At 40.1% G+C, this 23,380-nt stretch overlaps 3 protein-coding genes and 1 pseudogene across 3 annotated transcripts in view; 3 read left to right on the top strand and 1 right to left on the bottom strand.

Moving 5' to 3' along the window:
* Positions 1–383: 383 nt before the first annotated feature.
* On the top strand, positions 384–8,546 carry LOC110053728 (uncharacterized). The gene is made up of 2 exons (XM_089295077.1): positions 384–713; positions 4,736–8,546. The coding sequence occupies exons 1-2, from the start codon at positions 407–409 to the stop codon at positions 7,492–7,494; spliced, it is 3,066 nt and encodes a 1,021-aa protein (XP_089151203.1). The 5' UTR covers positions 384–406; the 3' UTR covers positions 7,495–8,546.
* A 3,553-nt stretch (positions 8,547–12,099) lies between these two features.
* Positions 12,100–13,644, top strand: LOC149108517 (uncharacterized). Its single transcript, XM_089295085.1, has one exon. It carries the CDS (start codon positions 12,619–12,621, stop codon positions 13,435–13,437), a length of 819 nt encoding a protein of 272 aa, XP_089151211.1. The 5' UTR covers positions 12,100–12,618; the 3' UTR covers positions 13,438–13,644.
* Positions 13,645–13,771: 127 nt separating this feature from the next.
* Positions 13,772–16,808, top strand: LOC149108516 (uncharacterized; annotated as a pseudogene).
* Positions 15,983–23,380, bottom strand: part of LOC110052554 (uncharacterized) — a 55,964-nt gene continuing 48,566 nt past the window's right edge. The window contains exons 60-68 of the mRNA XM_089295291.1: positions 23,232–23,303; positions 22,626–22,697; positions 21,331–22,376; positions 20,165–20,358; positions 19,734–19,905; positions 19,388–19,448; positions 18,684–18,876; positions 17,766–17,945; positions 15,983–16,985 (exon numbers count right to left, since the gene is read on the bottom strand). Of these exons, the coding sequence (XP_089151417.1) occupies positions 16,863–16,985; positions 17,766–17,945; positions 18,684–18,876; positions 19,388–19,448; positions 19,734–19,905; positions 20,165–20,358; positions 21,331–22,376; positions 22,626–22,697; positions 23,232–23,303 (2,113 nt within the window). The 3' untranslated portion in view covers positions 15,983–16,862. The remainder of the gene's footprint in view (positions 16,986–17,765; positions 17,946–18,683; positions 18,877–19,387; positions 19,449–19,733; positions 19,906–20,164; positions 20,359–21,330; positions 22,377–22,625; positions 22,698–23,231; positions 23,304–23,380) is intronic.

Below are 23,380 nucleotides of genomic sequence, written 5' to 3'. Positions count from 1 at the left end.
ATTTTTTTTGTTGTTGTCAAAATCAACTTAATGGCGCTTCTGGATCGTATGCGTCCTTTGGTTGAAGTGTCTCGCTGCCAAACATATGTCAGCTGCATTAATCCCAGAAGTCATACTTGCAAGATCACTGAAACTACTAGAGTCACATACGTCTATTGTATAATCAAATAAAAACCTCGATAAGAGTTTTTTTTTAATTTTTTTTTTTAATGGTTTAATCATGTTGTTGGGAGTTCAAAATTATCCTAATGGAATATACATTGGAAGATAGATTTTGGTATGAGATTAAATTACTCGATTTATTATTTTTCCATCCGCCTCAACCTGCCTCTTTATTTCCGGAGGCCACTCGGTGTATATATAACGAGGCTTCAAAGAGTGCGGCGACTGACATTTGATTTCGACAATGTGGAGTAGGATGAAGAGATCTTGCCAGCGCGCCTTCTTTGGCATGGTGCTCAAATGCTTCACAGTTTTCCTTCTGGCGTATATCTGCTGTTCTTCCACTCCGAAGCAAACAAGCGAGGTTGAGCAAGGAAGGAGTTATATAAACGACCAAAAATCTGTTTTGAAACAGCTCGGACTACAAATTCAGTATCCCACTTGTCTACCAAACTTGGAAGATAAGGATCAAAACGATGTGACCAAGCGTAGCAGGCTTAAAACATCTGAAGTCAATGTTTGGAAGAAAGATTTCCATTCTCCAGACGCGGGTAAGAGAAATTCATTTTCCTTGTTTTCGATTTAGTTTTAAATACCTCCCACCACTTTTCTTTTGAATAAAAAAGAAACAAATTAAAATTTGATTTCAGTCCGTAGTGCCAACATGATTCCCAGAGCCTGGTTTCACGTTGTGGTCAATTATCTGCACGGAAGGCCTTTAATCTACTCCGCGCTTTTTTAAAGAGAATTGTCACCCCAAACTTTCGTGATATGAGAAATTTAATGTCTGTTGTTTTCGGATTGATAAAAATGCCGTTTTGGACTTTGGTTGAGTTAGGTATTATTTTCAGAAAGGCAACAGCTGCTAAGGTTTTCGGGAAACAGACAAAAAAAGCCCCTAATAAATTTTAGAAGACTCAAGTTCCCTTAGCACGAATGACCGAACAGATGAAAGTTTTATAGCGCAGCCTAAACTCAACCTTCAACGTTGAAAGCACTCTGGATAGCCTAACACAGCGTTCAATATAAGTGATTTTGAGTTCGAACTGAAATCCTTTACCTTGAACTTGTTCCGCTCTATTAGTATCCCGGATATCATGAACTCTCAATTTCTCGAAACAATTTTCGTTTCCCTTGGAGGTTTCCACTGACAGTATCTCAACGGTTTATACTTTCAGCTTTCTTAAATACATTACGTCTTCTTCGTCTCGAAACAGAAGTCAATTTGCTGAACGAAACATTAACACTGTTTTGATAAGAAATCACATTGAGAAGGAAAGTCCCAATTAGTGTATGCTAATGTCACTTCAATGTTGTTGTCACTGCATCTCGTGACCATGTCCTAACCGCAGTTATGGCACAATTAAAACTTGCTGTTCTCAGAGGGTCCTTAGGACTATGGGTTCCAATTAATTCAATGCAACATGTTTTGTTTTTATGTACATTATCTATAAAGTTTCACCAATAACAGTTGTAGTCTGTGCAGCTCCATATGCTCATTACCGGTATATTATTCCTTGGTAAACTCTTTGTCTTGGTAATCAAATGGTGATCAGCAAAATTTAGAAATAATTGAAAGTTTTCTTTTTCAAATTTTTATGCATTTTTCGCCAGCCTTAAAAGCAAGGCGAATGAGATGGAGTATATTTGTCAAAAGTGTGATTTTCCGCTGGATGAGGAACGAATGAAGCGGAAAACGTTTTTCTCACATACGGCTGGGAGTCTGAGTACACGTTTGTGGGGGGTTTCAGGTCACGTGGCTTGTGCAAGGTTCAGTTTTTGTTTTGCCATCCACCATTGCCTGACATGCCCCACCCACCCACCCGTGAAGTATTTTAAGAACGTATTAAGGTTACAGTATACCTTCAGGGGTGTCTCGCGCGCAAGCGATGTAGCGCGTGCAGTTTAAGCTGTAGATACCTAAACCCCTATATCAAATTAAAGCTTATGGAGCTGGCTATCAAACTACACCAACAATTTTGAAAGAAAATGAATTGTGGAATTTTTCACGACCACTAAATGCGAGCGCCCGAATCACCTTTCGAAAGCTACAAGTCAAAGCGAATTTCGTTTTTCGTCAATTTAATTTTTTCCTCGGTTTCAGGGCTCAAAGCGCTTAAAAAACGTGTCTGCGTTTTGGCATATTCGATTGCAGTAAAAAGTTACAGAACATTTTCGAAATAGGATTAAAAAAATGTGGAGTGATCGTACAAAAATCGCTCTTGAAGAAAAAGTATTTCGAAATTAACAATTCCCAGACACGCTTTTGTAGTTTATATGTTAAACTAGCCACTGTCCAAATTTAAGAGAAATTGAACAAATTCCCTTTGAGTTATAACTCTTTAAAGTGTCTGCTTCAAGTGAAAAAATTTATTCGAGAAAACAGCGCTAAGAAAAATTTTCTGCTTCGCGAACAAACTCCGCCCACAAACGCCTTCAACTGGGTTCTCAGGTAACTAAGCCAATCAGTGCAGGGAAAGTTTACTGCCGTTAACCGCCTGGTGAAATTTACGCGCGAATCTCTAAAAAACTCTTGTGTTTCGCAATGCGCTCAAGGAACCGAAGGCAGAGAGATAATTTTTCTGTAGCTCGGTTTTTCTTGAAGCTGGTCTGGCAAAATGGGGAAGACTAAAAAGGATACGAACGCTAGAGTGGCTGAGCGAAGGAAACAAACAAAAGACAGCGCGGAGAGCAACTGTGTGTGGGCAACTGTGCATGGATAATATTTCAAATGGTCTCAATGAGTCCGACGATTCGTCGATATCGGACTCATCAGAAGAGTCTCTGTCAGCATCCCTGTTATTGCTGTCAAGTTCCGAAATTTTTACAGAACCTTTCTTTTCTCTCACCACGAATATTTGCCCGCCTTATACGATAACTATAGCTTCATCCGCGTGGCGAACTTTCGCTTCTTCACTCATTGATGTATTTTCATTCGTTCTTCGCTGTTTTCGCTTTTTCGAACCGGTCCATGGTTTAAACGTGGTCTATGTTTACTTATAACTTAATAGAGACACGCCTAATATCAAAAATGCTGGGTAGTCGGAACAACAATGCTGATCAACTGAGTAGTCAATTCGTGACATCCATATAGGTAATTCCCGCGAAAATCGTCTCGGTTGATTACATATGCGCCATAGGGCTGTCAATCAAGAGGTAAACTTTTACTTCTGGTGAAAACGTAAAACCGCCATTTCTCCGCCAATATTTAGCCTTTTTCAAAAATTTTTTTCAGAAATTAGAGATTATTCTTCGACCTCTATTTTGACTCAAAAATCCAAATTTGAAGAAAATTGCCGACCCGAAGGTATACTGTAACCTTAAGTTGCAGTGAATTTATTCTCTAGCCACCTTTTTGTAAGGCAGCTATGTTGTTATGTTAATAAAGGCCAGGCTGCGTGGTTCGGCTTCGCATGGCCCCCAGCGGTGTGTGAGAACTAGAGATAAATCATCGCTCAGTTACACGTTTCCACAGTTTAGTTGACTCCCGGATTTCTTTACAAAAGATTAGTTTGTTGATTACCTTTCCGTGTGGTCGCGAGCACAGTAATCGATCAAGAATTGAACTTAATTTGCGCAATTTCCAAAATCAAATTACAATCGAAGACGTGCTTATATAACGAGCGATGAAAATAATCCAGATGTCGGGTTTGCAGTTCATCATTGATTTGAAGATTTTGCACCACCTAATCAGCGAATTAGGTGAAAAACCAAACCCAATTGGGAAGATCCTGAAGGGGGGGGGGGGGGGGGGGGGTAAAATACCATTTTCAAGCCTAAATTTTTCCCAAATCCCATTTCCCAATCAAATGTCAGCTCAGTCTCATTACCATACCTTTGTTTGTGACTCCCAGTCCCAGTGACCCAAATACAAATTTTCCCAACGAAAGCTAGGAAAATCCTAGTTTCTGTTTAACTCCCACAGGACTCTCAGCCGTGATCTTGCCAGACGCATTTTTCCGCGCCTGGCACCGTTCATTATTAACAGTTTGGTCCATTGTGCTATGATTCGTTTTATGATTGCCATAGTGAACTGTTTATTTTTCGACACTCGATTGACAACTGCATTAGAAAAGTTAGCTTGTGTTCGGCTCCAATGGACGGCAGAACACAAGTTATAGAAGGCTGCATTTCGGATTCTAGCAAAGCTAAGGGGCTCAAGAAGAGAGATCAAAAGCAGTTCCTGTTCAGTAAGCGCTATTTTTGTTTTGGGTTCTGTCTCGGGCAGTTGGATTTTGACACGACCTTTTACGAGATCTGATTGAAACTCAAACAACTTTTGTTTCTCGAGCGAGAATCAGTACTGGTCATGGGCCTAACAAAGTATAGTAAAACGCCTCTAAAATAAAAGGAAAATATTTGGTCGGTGTTCTACTGGGTATCTGAAACATTCGTGAAAGCTTGGGAAAACTACGAAAGGGTGTCGCAATACACTCTCGTGGTTTCGTTACCCATTGCATTTCTCATTCTCCCAAACTACCATTAATTCGTGTTGCTAATTAACGTAGCAGGAACAGAGAAAATGTTTCCTTTTTCTAAAGTTAAAATGCTTCTGTTTAAATGTTAATTCTAGGTAGTAAGGTCAAAAGGATGCGACGAAATATCAACCCAACTCCACTGAAAGACAATTCTATTTTATCACGATCCTCGGCGGATAACAGTGCGGATATGATGACGACAACCATTCTTATACAATCGTCCACACCAACGGTGCCACTTCTGTCTACTCCATCACTCGCTCCTCCGCCATCAAATTTGCTGGATAACATTACATCACCCATTCCCGTACAGTCGCCCACACCAGCGATGAGTGATGAAGACGTAAACATCACCATGCACTGCCAAAGTTACTGGTTTTCCTGCAGACGGCGGTGCACGCAAAAAAGAGAACTGGGAGGAACAGAAGAAAGACTTCAGTGTTTCTGTGACCGCAACTGTGTTTTTTTCAAAGACTGCTGCGCGGACTTTGACCAATATTGTTCCTTGTCCGGGATATCAGAAGTAGATACAAACAACCCGGATGACAATGGCCTGTGGGAGTGTATCTCTAGACATGGCTCCTTCGCCAAAGCTGCTGGCATATGGATGATTTCCTCGTGTCCAAGAAAGTGGACTCAGGTTGATATTAAGGAACGTTGCGGTAGAGATTTATTTCCTTCGTACGACAATCTAAAAGATAACGTGCCTGTTATCGACGGGGAAGGGAAAACGTTTAAAAATCGTTACTGTGCGCAATGTCATGGCTTAAATCTTACTGATCTGACATTTTATAATTTTGAACTCGACTGTGACGTCCCAGTACCAAAAGAGTACGAACGAAAAGAAATATTGAGCTTCGTTTCCGCTTTCTGTGACCGTCCTTTATGGCGTCCTCCAGTGCAAGCGACACGCAGGTACTGTCATAGGGTCCGACCTAATCTTAATTGTAATGACAATTCCCTTCATCCAAACGTGCAACAAAAATGTCTTAACGGATCTTTGAGACTTGCATACCAGACAGGTGGTTCAGATAAAACGACATTTTTCAATCCATACTGCGCTCTTTGTAGTCATTTAAAAACGACTGAACTGAGATGTGGCCCAGGACCATCTACTATTGGAAAAGATGGGACACTCGCAAAGCCCTTCTCTCTTGTCATGGATCTTGACTTTTCTGATCAGGATCATCGCTGGAGGGAAACGTCAAAAGTCCGTGGACTGAAGGTAACTTGCCGTCATCGCTATGTTTATGATTTTCATCTTGAAGTGTGCCGTCCCGGCATTGCACCCTCTGACGTCGCCACTGTCCGCGAGAAAACCTTCATCGTCAGTGTTTGGATGCGTTCCAATGTCGAGGCCTTGTCACCTTGGTGGCCTCTGATAACTAAAGTAAACTTTAAGGAAGCAATGGCGAAAGAGTTAAAGATGAACAAGTCTCTGATTTCTAACATCTCTATCGGAAATCCTTCGGGTCCCGTCTCCACTGTAGTGTTCAACATCAACATTAACCCCACGAAACAGACGAACGTCTCTACCCAATCTCTCCAAACTGCCATGAGTTCTCTTTCAATTATTCTAAACTATGCAAACTTTACTTTCTTTAAAATTACCGTGAAACCCTTTCACTGTGCTAAAGTTCAAACTTTCACGCCAAATGAATATACTAAGTCTGAAGGAAACGCAGTACGAGTTTGGAAAACAGGAGAAATATTTCAAGAAGCGGACTATTACACGGACGAAACGGAATGGTTAAACGGATCCTTAGTTCCTATCGGTAACCTTACAGTCTGCAAACAGCCGCGATTAAACTGTTCTGGGGTTTTAGTTGGGTTAAACGAGAGCGAATACATTATGTTACCAAACGGCTCACTTTATCGAAAAGATTCCCGTGAAATCTTCGAACTAGAAAGGTTTCTCATGAACAATGATACCATCTGGGTTTGTGCACAGTTTTCTTCAAGTTACGAAGTAAATGGAAGCATTGATCATCAGAGTAAAACAGATGGTGACTTTGCCTTAGTGGTTATTACCTATGTTGGACTTTCCCTGTCCATTGTAAGCTTTGTTTTAGTCTTGTTAACTTATTCATTATTTAAAGAACTTCGTACTGTACCTGGAATTAATCTCATGAATCTCTCTTTGTCACATTTACTAGTTGATTTGGTTTATCTTGCAACAGGCTATGTTGAAGCCAAAGTTCCATGCACAATTATTGCCATTTTGTTGCACTATTTTTTCCTAGTTTCTTTTGTGTGGATGTCAATCATCGCCTTAGAAACTTGGAAGGCATTCTCTAAAACCCGCATCAAACACAGAAATTCAAGCGGAGGGAAGCAACGTTCCATTTCATCGCGAAGAATTGCAGTGGGTTGGCTTCCTGCCTTTGTAATTGTCGTCATGTGTATTGCTCTTGACCAGTCCAACGCGGTTGGCTTTCACTATGGGGGTATAAAGGGGTGTTGGATAAACAATTCAATTGCAAATTTGTTTTCCTTTGTATTACCAGTTGCTCTTTCCATTTCATTTAATACGGTATTTTTCGTCTTGACTGCAAACGCCATCAGGAAAACAAGCAAGGTGGCGCAGAGAGCGACACATGAAACGGTGAAACGTAAAACTGCTGTGGTGTTTTTAAAGATCTTCATCTTGATGGGCTTTACTTGGATATTCGGATTTTTAAAGGTTCTGGTTTCTCATTATTTTGAATACCCATTTATCATATTCACCACACTTCAGGGACTGTACGTGGCGCTAGCATTTGTGTTTACATCGAGAGTCAAACAAATGTATCGCTCTCTCTTGTGTAAAGCGAAGACCAATTCGGGTACTGGGAGAGAAGATACGCGACTGTAAACGGCAAAAAATTGTTTCCGTTATCTTTGGTCCGAATCCATCATAGTTAGTAGAGAAGAATCTGAATCCATGTAGTCACAAAAAGGGACATTAAGTATCAGGATAAACATTGTATAGATAAATCATTTAAATGTAATTTAAAAGAAAAGGTTTGATAACGGATATCTCTGAACTTGCTCATCAGATTAATGCAGCCCTATGATAGTAGACTTCGTTTGTTGTTAGTGCTTTGAACTTTAATGGTGGAATCAAAAATTAGTACCACTCAGCTGAGTTATATTGGAAATTATATAGTATGTCGAATTATTCTCTCATTTTGATTTGTTCTTACTTATGATCAATTGGAGGAAGACGCATATATGAAGGCATTAACATTTTTTTCTATTTCATTATATAAAACAAATAGATTCCATGTTGCAATGCGTCTGTTCAGTAATAGATCACAGAAGACGTCAAAATGTGTTAAGAACATCAGTGGCACACTCGGCTATGGGCTATCGACTATCGCCTCGTGTGCACATTTTGACGTCATCTGTTATCAATTTAACAAATTGACGTCAGTTTTTTATGCGTCTGTCCTCTTATTGATGATAAATTGCGTCATGACATTGTCAAAGTGGCTGTGGAACCACGAGCCGCAGGCAATTTAGTAATTGGCAATTGTTTGTGTTCATTTCACTAGCAAAGCAGAGATATTCAAACCGGTTGTTGACAGGTACAATTAATATCTATTTCAAGTTTTGATTCCAGTTGTTTACGTATCTCGTCTCTAGAACAAAAATAAGGTTATACATCCATCACCAGCCACTATGCCTGTTTGACACGGCTGTGTTTGACATGATTGGACAGTAAATCTCTCTCACAAAAAGTAGATAGTCTCTTGGATGCTAATTTGTCTATCCATCAGTCAAATTTTAGAGCATGTTTACTCGATCGTCGATGTTGACATGTATACCATTCATGAAAAAATGCTCACTCTGGTCGAACTGCGTAGAATACAGAAGAAATGTAGTGTGAAAAACAAAAAAAATTAAAAAATTAAGCAATCTGAATTTTTTGCTTGAAGTAAGCTTATTTTAAAATACAAAATAATTAAATCACGGGTTTCGAATTTAAGATACGAGCACCGCCAGAATTTCAATGTGTACATAAAAAAAATACAATACAAAAACAGCCTACCTTAGGCTTGCCTTGGACTCTAGAAGGAGGGAAAGCGAGAGGAAAACCAACAAATTCTCTAACCAAGAAAAAAAAACTATGAGCCACGTCTGGTAAACACGATCTCACTTCCTGACTTTGACTTGTAACAATTCTTTGACCTCGCCGGCTGCGCTGTGGTGACCAATACATGATCACAGTCATAAATACCTCTCTCAGCTTTCATCTACGTGTGAGCAAAGCCCTAGGCAAAATACTTCATATTTACAAAAGCGAAACACATGAACCAAAATGGCCGCGCTCAACTTTAAAGGTCTTTGAGAAACTCGTACCCAGGCTCTCCATGTTATCGGCCAAAAGTTTACATCTGAGTGAGTGAACATTTGCATATTTTGCCCCATACTCATAGTCTTTTCTACGCTTCGCGGATCCACGACTAAAAATCATTGTACGTAAATATGTACCAGACATGCTAAAAAGTGAAAGGAGAAACAGTTTCAATTCTGGCTACATCTAAAGTACTTTCAACTCGAAGTATGTACCTTTTATACGGATATAAGGAGGAAATATAAAAGTGAACATAATGGCTCATATTTAACTTTTTATGGCACATAGAAATTCCGTTTGACAAAATGAGTAGTGATTATTGAACGCAGTTAATTTTATTTCAACCTAAGTCAAAGTAAGAGTCACGAACTTTAGTAAGATGACTGAGTAAGAATTCGAAATTTGTTTTCAATTACGGTTCTTTTTGTGCGAGAGACAGCATTTATTAGCATCAACCGTATAAAAAACTACACAACAACTCATATTTTAAGAGTTACTTACTTATGTTTAAGAGAAAGAGATAATTAAGAGTGGATGTCTCTAAAAATCAAAGAAAAATTAAAAAATCGCGGACATGGTCAAAAATTCGTTTCGTTCCATTTTTTGTCTACAGGTAGCTATAGGTACTAGCTAAAGTGAAATGAGGTTAGTTTGTGTAAATATTCATTTTGATGGGAATAAACCGTTATGAATTGCATGATCGAAAATGAGTGCGTGCGAGCTCGAAATTATGTAGTTTTCAGGCCGTCCTTAGATGAACTAAAATGCGACAGCAGGAATTCTCTAGTTATAAATATATACAGTTGGCCTTCCTTTACCAAGATATACTGATATTTTTGGTATCGTGTCCTTCCTGATGAAACCACGGGTTAATTACCAGAGGACGTCTTCGCCATTTTTAGTTCACGTCAAACCCGGCCTAATATATTGTGGCAAAAATGCATGTGGTAGTGTCTCAAAATTTCCAGCAATACTATCACGAGGGCTTATGAGGTAGGTCTTCAAATTCATCGTTTCATTTTTCTGGTATCTTCTACTGTTTCAATATACTAACCAACCAAACTTCGGTAAAATTGCAAATGGCGCCATATTCAAATGAACAACATCAACATTGCAGTGACACAAGCAAAGCATTGTTTGAGTCGCAGCCGCACTTAGCTTGTTATGTTTGCTTTGACATCAATAGTTCCTTACCTTAGAAATCTTTTATAGGCCCTTATTATGCTGCTTGGAAGATACTTTCGAAATACTGTCCTCTGCAAGTTGGTGTAAAGGGGGCCGACCGGCGCACTCATTGAAGCCACTGAGCCGGTGATGAGTAAACTTTAAAAGTTACTTGTTGTCGTCATTTTCTATAGCGTGTCGCCAGCCAGTTTCGTTTAGTCTACTTTGATCCTAATTTCGGCTTTTTTGACGTCCCACACACGAAAGATCCTGTACAACATGCCAGGCACCGCTAGCGAGTTGCACAGGTTCCTGTCTGCGTGTCGACTGCGTGACATGTGATAATCTGTCACGTAACGAGATCAACTAACAGTACATTCTGCCTCACGAATAAAATCTAAACAAATATATTGCCGTCATGAACAAAAAAGATACAGCAAAGAAACAGACTTTACAAAATGTCACAAATTTAAAACGTACAGTGAAAACTTTATGGAACGAAAATAACGATTCAATTTTCCCACGGGAAACAAATGTAACCAGTTAACGAAAGTAAACAAAAAGCAAAAGCGTAATAATCGTCGGTGAAAGTAATAAAGATAACGGTTGCTTAAACTCCAGCAGAAAAAAATGTCTTGCTCTTTCCTTGATATTGTTGGTGGCGTTTGTGGTGCAGAGGAACGCGCAAGACATCCGTCCACTCAGACAGTATCGCTGTCATCGTGCAGCAAGGATATCAGAAGCCACAAGCGTTTTTTACAGTTTTCAGGTGTTGAGACAGAGATAGAACTTATCTTAGCAAGAAGCGGGATTTTCGTGAAGCCCGTCCATTTTTGGGAAATGACTGTTTGCCCGTTGCATCGATCAAGCCTTGGAATCGGATGGAGAAGAGCTAGTAGATTATGTTCTGTGCCTCAGGATGTCTCCGGTCACAAAAAGGAATCTGAAAAAGTACCCGCAGCAGAAAGGGGAATTAGTTTGCAGCACTCAATACAAATTTTTGAGCTTACGAAAAACCTCGTACCCGTCGGATCAGGTAAGCGATTACAATGTTTATTCTCACTTTATGCAAGGATAAACATCCGTATAGCTTCTCATTTCACGCAGGGTACTTGGCGGGAATCACAGACTTCATATCCTTACTTCAAATCACTTCACTGCCGCGTAAAATAACGCCAAGTTTAACAGCAAAATTATTTTTATTTCTCACGAGTTTTCAGGATTTTTGCAAATACTTTTACGTCGGAACCTTGTTCAAACACGGGCATTTACTCAACATTTTCACCTTCTTCAAGACTTAATCAAAAGGGGAACACTCGAATTGAAATATTTTACAGATATTAGAATTCCTTCCAACAATGCTCGGAAAAAAGGAAAGGAACGTAAAAGACTGACTTGTGACAAGGTAAAATACAGATTGCGTAATCAATTTGAGGTTTGTGGGGCTTTTTTCCTGGGCTAGGTTTGTTCTTTTGCCACATTCAGAGTTATTTGTTCAAGGGGGATGTGTAAAGTAGAAAAGAATAAATTAATCCTTTCTCTCCAAATATTAAAGGAATTTGTGTACGATGTCGACAGTCCCTGGCAAAAACAAAAAATCATTTAGAATCGCAGGACTTGGGTGCCACAGGAGGTGTGGAAAACATCACAAAAGGTTTATGTGGTCTAAGCTTGGTGAGTTTCTTCAAAGTGTTTATGAAAAATTTCTATCCAATATAGTTAATGAAAGTGAAAAACCTTAACGCGTTCTCTGAATTCTCCCTTCTCCGCCCTTTTCAGGGGTTCAACCCACGCGGGAGAAGGGCGTGTCGAGGATAACATCAAAACGCCGCCATGGCCGCCCGTCAACGACTGGGCAAGACATGCATGGCACAAGAATTGGAAAAGCGTGTCCTGCCCGGACAGCCAATCACATCCCAAAATATAGCCAAATAATAAAGGTTTTAAATTAATATATGGCTTCTCAACTTTTTTTCTAAATGTTCCAAATGGAAAATAATACTGAGTAGTAACTGGATGAAGATATCAGGATAGATTACCAGTCAATTAAATTAATTATCGACTATTACTTTCCAGCGCGCATGCGACTTGCGCTTTTATACACGACACCCCGCGCTTGCACACGGTTGATCTCATTTCGAAGCCATCCAAAGCAATGTGTTCACTTTTTTGTCAGGTTGATGAACAAGCGAGTGACTTTGATATTCCTGCCATTACTTGTCCTGTAACTGTTGGTGATGAATCTCTGCCAGGAGGTTCTACATCCAGACGGCAGAGCCTTTTTTTCCGCAAGAAGATTCCGAAGAGAGTGATGAAGGCTCCAGTCTAGACAACGAGTCCCAGGAGCAGCTTAATCGCTTCTTACAGCTTCGAGACGTCAGTCCAGTACGTCACACGTTATCAGTGCCGTGGAATACAGCGCACGAGCGTACTAAACGCAGATACCTACGGAAAGCTCAACAATGTATATCTGCAATGCTTGATGTTCTGGCACCTGAAAATTCGCAAGAACTGTGGACGGAGCTTTGTGATCGTCATGCTGTAAGCAGAGAGTGTCAGGTTGTGGTCGAAGGTAGAAGTGAAAAAGAGACGGAGCTTCTTAGTGTATTTGCTGAGAGCTACTTGAACGCGCAACATTGGAGCACCAGACGACAAATACTCTCTTTGATGGCAGATAAGTTATCCCTTAAGGAGATGAGAGAGTTTATTCCAACCGTTACTAGCTATCGCTACAACATTGCCCGACGCCACAGGCTGTTACATGGAAGAGCTGCTCCTCTTCCAAACCAGGAGAAAAAGAGAATGAGAATTGAACCTGTAATATTAGACCATTTTGTTTCTTTCATGACGAGTCCACACGTAATTCAAGATGTTCCTTTTGGGGAAAAACTTCTGATATTGTCAACTGGTGAGATCATAAAAACACCCAATGTGATCAGAACAATGATACCAGAGCGCATTGTCCAGCAGTATCAACAATACTGCTGTGAGACCAACTTTGAGCCTATGAGTAAGAGAACCCTACAGAGAGTTTTGGCCGTGTGTTCTTCATCTGTTCGCAAGTCTCTGCAAGGAATTGATAACTTTTCAGCACAAGGACCGGAAGCACTTGATTATTTAGAGAAACTCGTAGACAAGCTTGTTGACTGTGGCAAGACTCAGCAATGGGCGAGGGAAATTAAGCAGCAACTTCGTTTGTCGAAGCAGTACCTAAAGGGCGACTACAAGGTGGGTGCATATTTTATTATTATGCGTTGCCTTTGCGGAAGTGATGTAGTAGACTTCTTACTATGATACACGGCTACCTTTTTCTTTCTCTCCAAGTCTTTTTTATGCTTAATTCATGAAACAAGAGGTTGCAATTCACTGTAATACGCTTACACACATGTATACAACGCTGAGAATCGGTTAAGTAATCTTTCTGAAATGTCGATGCGCATGCGTTGCTTTGCAAATATGCACTGAATCACGCGGTTGTCATTTTACTTTTTTTTAGGTACATGCAGTGGAGGCCTCAGAGGTTCCCGATCATTGTCGAATTTATGCGCTAAGTGATCCAAGCAATGCAGAATTTCGGGGCTCCTGCGACCACCTCCACAATGAGTCATGCGTGCAGTGTTATGAGTTAGAGGACGTCATGCGTACCATAGAAGATGAGTGTTCAATTGCGCTCTCGTCAGCAGAAGATCAAGCTGACATGCTGCATACTATCAAACAGGCAAGGGATGATATCACTAGCTGGAAAGCCCATCAGCTACGTTCAGTCCACCAAGCTGAGGCGAAGCATTCAGTTTTAGCCAAACTCGACAGCCGATCGGTGCTGTTAGTCCAGGACTGGGCAATGAAATATATGCCCCGAAAATATCGAGAGGCACAGTCAGACTGGTTTGCGAAGCGAGGATTGCCATGGCACATTAGCGTTGCCATAAGACGATCAGAGGGTTCTGAGCACTTTGAATCGCAAACACTTGTTCACGTATTTCAAAGCTGCGCCCAAGACAGTGTGACTGTGGCTTCGATAATGCTTGACTGCCTCACTACCCTGAAAAAGGAAATTCCAGACCTGGAAATGGCTTATTACAAACAAGATAACGCTGGCTGTTATCACAGCGGAAATTCAATCATCTCAGCTAAGCTGGCCGGCGATGCCGTAGGAGTGGCTGTTGTAAGAAACGACTTCTCGGACCCTCAAGGTGGAAAGGGGGTATGTGATCGCAAAGCAGCAACAATCAAAGGAGACGTTGGAAGGTACGTAAACGAAGGCAATGATGTCATCAACGCTTTACAGCTCAAAACAGCCATTGAATCTGGCCAAGGAACCACAGGAGTGGGATGGCATAAGCTTACTCAACAATTTTGAGTACGATGAAACTGGCGTACGAGTGTGGAGAGCATTCAATGTGGGTTCTGGTAAAGTAGTGCCATGGGCAAAGTTCGAAGGAGTCATGAAGCAGCCCGAAAAATTGGATATCCTAGAATCTCCATCGCAGAATGTAAGTGGCGCACCGCCGTTCAAGATTGTGAGACACCGACATATCAAGAAAAGCTCTGTCAAAGCAGATTTCTCAACTGAAAACGAAAACCAAGATCGAAGCAGTATTGGTCAAAATAAGCCAGACGACATGCTTTTCCCGTGTCCAGAGGATGGATGTGTAAAAGCATACAGTCGCTTTGCAAACCTCCAGACACACCTAGATACTGGAAAACACCAAATGATGCTCGAACAGGAAACTCTCTACGATAGAGCTAAAAGAGAATATTCTTCCAAGCTGACGGAGGGATGCAGTCAAATTCCAAGCGTTCAAGTTACTGGCCAAGCAAAGAGTGACGCCTTGCTGTCTCTTCCAATGGGTTGGGCCCTGAAGACAATTAAGAAAAAAGTGCGTTTTACAAAGAAACAGACCGAATTCTTAACTGACCAATTTCAAAAAGGGGAGCAAAGTGGACGGAAAAGCGATCCACAGGAAGTTCGAAAGCAATGAGCTTAGCAAGAGACCAAGCGGTGGAACGCCGATTTCAACCTGATGAAGTCCTCAAGTCGCAGCAGATTAGTGGCTTCTTTAGCCGTCTTTCAGCAAAGAAGCGATTAGAAGTTACAGCCGCCGGTAACGAAGCAAAAGCCAGTGGAGTCTCAGAAGTGGCCGTGGAGGGTGCCGACGAGGACGAAATTTCCGCCGAAGCTGAGAGTCATCTATCTGCTGTGTGTGCGAATGTGATGAGAGATGTGGCTATTTAGCATCCGATTGTATCTTTCGATCTTAACATCTGCGAACTTGTACAAAAACGTACACTCACAACTTTAAGAGTGGATAGGCTAAGAGACATGTGCATCGACCTTGGGCTGGATATTTCTGACATTTCACCTCAGAAGAGGAAAAAGCCACACATCGCACGACTCACACAATTAGTCCAGGAGTGTACCTGCACTTCCAAGTAACTGAGCCCTGTACGTTTCACGAATAACTGATCCGCTGATTATAAAAGGCGGTGCGTATATAATTTTTAAGAGGGCGTTGCGTGACAGCAGAGTTCTACATATCGCATTTCAGTCACTCGAGCTCGCCGCTGCTGGTGGCATCTCCTCCAATTTGTGTTGACGATTTTCAGTATATTCGAAACTGGCGAGTGCAGAAGGCGCAGAAGGGATGCAAATGCTCGAATTCATGTTCACTGGATGCGAAGCAAACGTAAACTAACGGCTGTGTGGCAAATTTAACCTGTTGTGTGCAATTCAAATGTTCAACCTGTTGTGTGCAGAATTATGCAGAATTCACAGGGCGATTCACAGGGTAGGAAAAGTCGAAATTTGTTTCTCCTGTCACAGTATATGAAAATCAAGTGTAGTTATAGACATTTTAATATGTTTCTAGTCATTTCAACGGCCAGTGAAGATATAACTGACCAAAACAGTTATTTGTGTACAACGCGTTTAATTTTGTTATTATGCATCTCATTATGGCGTCATAGTATTTAACCGAATTACGGCCGGTGGTCATCTTTTGACTGTCAAAGGTCCCAAAGAAATAAAACCCAAATCGTAAAGAACTATCTTTCAAGGCTTCTTGGTAGTGTTATTGTAAACTTTGAGACACTACCACATGTATTATTTGCCAAGCTATTCTAGGCCACCTTTGCCTTAATTTCAAAAGGCCGAAGATGTCGTCTCTTAACAGAAACGTAGCTCCTACAGGAATAACACGAGACAAAAACTATCACTTTGTCTTGATTAAGCAAGTCCAACTCTATATTTCTATAGCTAGAAAAGTCCTTCTGTTACATTTTTGTTCGTATGACAACTGCCCGAAAAGTGCCTAATTTCAGGATCGCGCTTGGTGAAATTTGAGCAATTGACCCGCCGAAAGTTTTTAACGGTTTATTCCCGTTAAAGTGCATATTTCAAACATCTAACCCCATTTCCGTTTGTTTACTATATAAGGCTACCTACAAGCAAAAAATGAGCCAAATCGATTTTTGGCCGTGTCCGCGATTTTTCCGATAATCTTTGATTTTTACTGACATTTACTCTTAAGTATTCTTTAACTTTATATAACTCAGCGATGTTCCAGATGTAGATACAGTTTATAAACTGTGTTAGCTTGAAAATGAAGTGTAAGTAGGAACTAGGAACAAAATTCTCCGTAACATTAAAAGGGACATAAAAGCATCACTTCTGGTCTTGTATTTAATAATCCGAAAGTGATAATTCCAGTCAGTTCTATTCAAAGGTATGTATCCCACATTCCGTCAGTACACCAAGCTTCTTCCAGTAAACGTCGAATGTATGACACTCCGTGGTGTTTTTCTACATTCTCTTCAAAACAAAGGTTCATAACTTCATGCACCTGAGGAAAAATCAACTTAAAATTAGCCAAAAATATTTAATGTGTAAAAATCAAGACAATCGTAGCCACTGACAAAACAGTCGTTGTGCTCATACTTTGACAGTTTTTTTTAAGGGCTAATCAATAGCTAAAGGATACGGGATTCATTTTGAAAAAACTCAACACAATGAGAGAATTTCCTCGTACCAGGAGCTTAGATTTGACTTTGTCTTACAGAGCACCCGAAATGTTATACTTCAATCTTGGGTTCTCATCACAAAAACTTTAACATGGATTTAAATCTCTCCGAAGTTTAATTGCATGCATCGATTCTTTCTTGGTCAAGATATGGCTATTTTTTGAATCTGTGTTTGATTTAAGACAAACACGCGTGATGGTAGTAGTAGAAGCGTTTCGTCGAATTAACGTAACAGTATCTTTCAAAACGTGAAATAAGAAATGAAAAATGACAAAGCGTTTAAATATAGCCCATTGCCTATTTCCATCATTGCATAGCAATTGCGGAGAAGACCTTCAAAACTTCGTGATTTTGTTGGACTCTGTAGAATACCAACACCTTTGGAGATGAGGCACAACTAAACTTTGTTTAATGCAATTCCTCTCTGTGGAATCGAAAGGGTTATATATAGATGTTAGAAAAGGTTTCGCAATCTACACCCAACACTTGGCAATGAAACAAGCAAGGTAGGTATCTTTAGATATCCTGTGAGACTAGAGACTAATGACACGTACAGTAATGCATCATCCTTTTCTGAACTACAAACAGTGACATTTATTTACCTTGTTGTATTCACTGGAGCCATGGCAGTTTTCTAATAAGGTAGCTAACAACTGTCCAAATTGCTCAATATCGTTGCTATAGTTACTCTGTTCATCGACCGACCCGTTGCCATGGGCACCGGCTTTCTTCAAATTGGACGCTCGAGAAAATCCACCCAAGACTGCTCTTATAGGGGGAAGCTACAGAGAAGGTATTGTTCGAGTAAGAATAGGTTGTGTTTAGAAAAAGAGGAAAAAAATGCGAGGAATATAGTTGAAATATTTCCCGCTTGACGGGACACGTTTTTTCTTCTAGGCCCTCTATGTCATAGTAGTTATGTAATCTTACTTAGTTTAATTTTATGTTTGTTCCCAAATACACAGTTTTACTTTGTTATTTTGTTTTCTTGGCGCACCTGTAAACTAACCGGTGCGTCCTATAGACTCTGCCTATCAGGTTCATGGGACGCACCGTTACCATAGCTAACTGTGCGACCAAGTAAAATAAACTACGTCTTTGTCTATGCACAACACTTTTGAATCAGTGCTTCACGAACTAAAATTGTCGGTAAGGTCAAATAAGCTTATTAAGTGACGAATGAGTTGAACATTGCCACTAATATTGGCGAGAAACTCTCACCCCGAGAATCATTTCACTTCCCACTGAATCCAAGCCAAGCAAAGTTAGTCGGTGTATATCTGTACAAGTCAAGATCACGGTCACCGCGAATTTTTATATTCGTCACTATGGCACGGGATAAAATATAAATTCTTTTGTCCAAAAATGAAAGAAATAAGGATATGCCAAAGATCTTACTTTGAAACGCCTCATAATCTAAACGCAGTTACATACTGCCGAGAGAAATTTTAAAAAGTACACCGACAAAAAAAATTGAGGGGAAAAACACAAAACATGAAATAGCAAATCAGTTTACTTACTCTTGGGCACTGACCAATCAGAATATTGCTTGTTGAAATGTTGTTATGGAGTATCCCAAGATCCTGTAGTCGTTCTATGGCGCTGATGACGTCATAGGCAATAGCACACACTGCATCGAAGTTAAGAACAGTTCCTTTCTCGCAAAGGAAATCTTCCAATGTTGAACTTGACACAAAATCGTAGCAAATAAGACTTAAAGAAAGAAAAAAGAAATCGAATAAAACCAAAATGAATTAGTTAGTATAGTGTATTGAGCTTAAACTTCTCCATCTGTTTGTGACTTAACCACGTCTGTAACAGATTCTTGCTTCTTTTAGTTTTTTTTCCGCGCGCCTAGTCACGAAATTAATACGCATTCACGTGGATGAACAATTACAGCTACCCAGTTTCAACATTTTATAACTGGATGCCTGTAGAAGACGAGCTCCGCCATTTGCTATTAGATTCTATTCACTTTCCTGCTCGTTTCCAACTGTTTGTAAAGCACCAATGACTTGTCACTCAAGAAGATCCCAAATGATTCTTAACCTCGAAACTTTCTACTATACTGTTGATTATCGACGTTAGTAGACCAGATTCACATTTTGCTTTCTGAATCTGACCCTAGTCGAAAAATGGAAAGAGTAGCGCTTCACTACACTAAAGTTTAACTAACGAACACCCCGCTTAAGATATAAATAACATACAAACTAAAAGAACTTACAAACTGTTTGAGTGTAACGCACGAATATGCTCTTTCCCATGTTCAAGTTTTTGGTCGCAAGCTGGAGAGCAACAAATAATGATTAAACGTAAACAGATATCCTGTGGGAGATTTAACAGAACATACAGCATAAGGGCTCTGTACAATTTCCCCTTGCTTCCCCTCTGGCTCTGTAAATCCATATGGCGCCGCAAAGATCGAATGAGCTTGATGGTAAAAAAGCATGGTTTACCTCTACAAGATGTCAAGCCTTCCCACCATCATGCACCTGGCTCGAGAGAATACTCACAGTTACAGTTTACATAAGTACAGGCTTGCTAAATAGATTTAGTAGACGGTTGCTTGCCTTTGGAGTGCCAGCGATAATGAAGTAGATTGGCATGCGGCTCTACACCACAAGACAGGCTCTGTACTATATCAGCCTCTCGATGCCATTCTTCTTTCAATTCTTTCTCAAAGTATTTCAGAAGCACCATACTTAAAATGTTTCCTTCTTCGCACCAAGCTGTAACATAACCCTGAAACAACGAAAGACAATAGCTTTTAAAATTCTCAATAAATGGCTTAGTGTTCATTTAAATTTTCAGTTATCATTTATCTCTCCATTCATTCATTGATTCATTCACTCATTGATGTATTGATTGATTTAGTCAGTCAGTCAGTCAGTCAGTCAGTCTCTCCTCCACTTCATGCTGAACAAATTTTAAAGTGTATTATCACTGTGTCGTTTTCCAAGGCTTACTGTCCTACAAGAATAACATTCTCTTAGGCACTCACTGTTGAACGGTTTCCTGCAGTGTCGTCTTGGAGTATGTTAACTTCTTCAATCAGCCTCAGCTCGACATGAACTTGTCTGCTCTCTTGTTCCGGTGTTCCCACTGCTTTGGGTAATTGCGAAGGACTGGAACTGATGTTGGATTGAGCAGTGTTGTCACCATGATTTCTCAGTCGAGCAACCGACTGATTTTCATCTTAAAATGGATAAAGAAAAGCAAAAGTTCTTTAGAATTGTTCACAAAGACCCATGAAATATAGCTGGCAGTTAATTATATCCCTTAAAAGAATTGCCGGTTTACAGTCTAGTGTTGTAGTACTGTGAAAGTTTCTTCCTCCTGTCTTCTGCGGTCAACAGCTCAGCGGCATTAAACCTTCAAATTAGGATCAAATAAAGCCTTCAGTTATAAGCAAAACAAGTCGAATACTTCAGCGCACTCTTTTCGTTCATGGATTGTCAGCTTGTTTCGATTCGTAGCTCAAATGAATAGGGAGTTTAAGAAACCACCACGGCGACGCAGAGGACAACGTCGGTTAAAAAATGAAGTTATATTTTACCTACGAATCTCGCGATATCCTAGATTCATGTAGTTTGTTTCTCACTGTCAAAATTACCTCGAAACTGAATATGGAACACAGTGTTCAATTCTGAATATAAATTTAAAAAATTAGCCGTTGTCGTTCACGTTCTCCAGACAACGCAGAATTTCGTCATTTCACGTTGTTGTTTTGCAGAGGACGGCAAAGAAATGTACCAAGAATTATAACACACGTGCACAGCCATTGTTTTGCTCCTTAAACCTTTTGTTTAGCGACGTTCCTGTTGCCGTTGTCGTCGTGGTTTCGTTAAACTCCCGAATACCTGGAAGTTTAGGGATTATACCATATTGCTAGGCAGGCAACGTGACCTCATTTGTTTGCAGTTCAATGAAGAAAGAGTCCAAGAACTTTCTTAGGTTTTATGACAGTATTAGTGTTCCTTGGAGTGCGTATGAAATACGAAAGATACGACTAATCGCTAAACTAATAAACTCGCTCAGTTACAAAAACGGTCATCTACTTTTACCATTTGCACAAGAGCTAGTCACTTGTTGTATGCGTTACATGAAATAAATACAGCTTTAATTTTTTATTTTATTTTAGCTTTTTAAAGGACTGGTTCAACCTACCTGCCCCTCGGCCGTTTATCGTCTTCATAACGAAACCAGTGACTTTTTTTCTCCTCTGGGTTAAGCTTCGTTTGGCCCTCTCGGTGGAAAACGTGTACAGAATTGGATTGAGGGAAGAGTTCAGTGGAAGAACAAACACTGCTATCCACACATAAGCAATTTTGTCTGGATCGTCAAAATTTCCAGTCAGAGATAAAATGTTGATTATAATTATTGGCATCCAACAGCAAAAGTCTGTCATCACAATGAAGACAAGCCGCTTGGCCATGGCGGATTCTTTGTTTAAATTTGTCGATCGCACAGCTCGGGACGAGCGCTTTACTGTCCAAAACATTGTAATGTAGGCGACGAGGATAAACATGAAAGAAACGAAGTTTAAACCGACGAAAAAGACAACAGAATATTCCCATCCCACTGGTCTTCCTTCAGACAGCTGAAGAGGAAGGCAAACGGCAGAGCGGCTGTAGAAACCAAAGTAACCGCTGTTGTCGTAAAAGTAGTCGAACCCTGCGATGGGAATTACAGATATGACGACACCAAATATCCACACTACTATACATGCAAAAGAGGCAGTTTTGAAAGTGAGGCGCTTGAACTTGAAAGGGAAGACGATACAGAGAAATCTGTCCATTGTAATAATGGTTAGAATCAGCACAGATACTTCACTGGAGAGCATGGAAAGAACTCCGACAATTTGGCACCCCAGCCCAGATCTCCAATCGATGTCATGCTTAAAGTATTCCCCTCGCCATCTGACGTCCATAATTGCGATTGTCAATAGATACACGCCCATCAACATATCGGCAACTGCCAAATTTGTTAGCAAAAAAGAATGAACCCTGTTCTCTTCCTTATCAATGATCCGCCATATTATGACAAGGAGGTTACCGAGGAAGGCAAGGATTCCGAGAATCCAAATACAAATCTGGACAGTTTTGTTTTTCATGAGGTCGTCACAGCTTGAGAATTCATCGACTGGAGACTCACAGTCAACTCCTACGATTGATTTCTCGGCATAGCAGCAGAGAATGAAGCGATCCAGTTTCCTGTGTGAAAATTGCAAGAAATACCAATTCACTTTATTGCTTTGAGATGATATACCATATAACAGCTAGCTGTATACATTTATTTCAATGTTAGTTTAAATAACTCTGGGTATTTCTTGTCACTTTCTGTTTCTAGCTGGAGCTGACACAATTTTTTTACGTGCCACTGCTCTAAAATTCATTCTTCTGTACTAAAAGGGTGAAGTGATAGAGATAAACTGAATCGAGTGCATAACAGACATTACTCACACATATTTCAGGTTGGTCAATTCACCAAATGCATCTGAAGGTACTTTAGCGAGTTTGTTTCTGTCCAGATACCTGTGTGGAAAAATGATGAGAGTTTTTTTTTAAATCAAAAATGCACGCCAATTAAACGTTCCTGTCATTACTGCACCATAGCTATTTTATTAAAAGTTATTCTTTTAACAATATATTTTACCTACATCACATTACCTACGATACAATACATTTCACTACATTCCTAAGTTATCTACACTGGTATTCCTTAATTTACTTACATAGTTAATTGCTAAGCGCGAAAAAAAGACTTCGTATCCCTCCTAAAACTTGAACGCATCATCTTTGCGATTAAGATTCCTTTTAACTTCTTCCATCATCCTTTAGATTATCCTGTGCGATTAAGATTCCTTTCAACTTTTTCCATCATCCTTTAGATTATCCTGTGCATATTTTTGTTCTAATAACGTTTCCGGAACTACAAAAGAGGCATACTATACTAACCTTCAATTTTTTTTGTGTTTTGTTTTTCAATCTGGCCAGCACATTTTTCACACCAAACTATACATTGTCAAAATTATCGAAACATTATCTCTCGCAACATAACGTACTTACAGGTATTCTAACGAGATCAATCCTCGAAAAGTGTCCTTCGAAACTTCAGTCAGTTCATTGCTGCTTAGATTCCTGACAAAAAGACGACATTTAACCAGGAAAATTAGAACGCCGTTACACAGAAAAACAGACCATGTTACCACCTGAGT

Source organism: Orbicella faveolata, unplaced genomic scaffold (genome assembly GCF_042242905.1).
Source record: "Orbicella faveolata isolate gen_17 unplaced genomic scaffold, um_ofav_v1 contig_26, whole genome shotgun sequence".
NCBI lineage: Eukaryota > Metazoa > Cnidaria > Anthozoa > Scleractinia > Merulinidae > Orbicella > Orbicella faveolata.
Note: the sequence above shows the minus strand (reverse complement) of the source record. Positions and strands in the feature narration are given on the sequence as shown.

Excerpts from the sequence above, each read along its gene's own strand:
- LOC149108517 (XM_089295085.1), top strand. The coding sequence starts at position 12,619 with ATGCTTGATGTTCTGGCACCTGAAAATTCGCAAGAACTGTGGACGGAG.
- LOC110053728 (XM_089295077.1), top strand. The coding sequence starts at position 407 with ATGTGGAGTAGGATGAAGAGATCTTGCCAGCGCGCCTTCTTTGGCATG. Across the intron at positions 714-4,735 it reads TTTCCATTCTCCAGACGCGG|GTAGTAAGGTCAAAAGGATG; the intron begins GTAAGAGAAATT and ends TGTTAATTCTAG.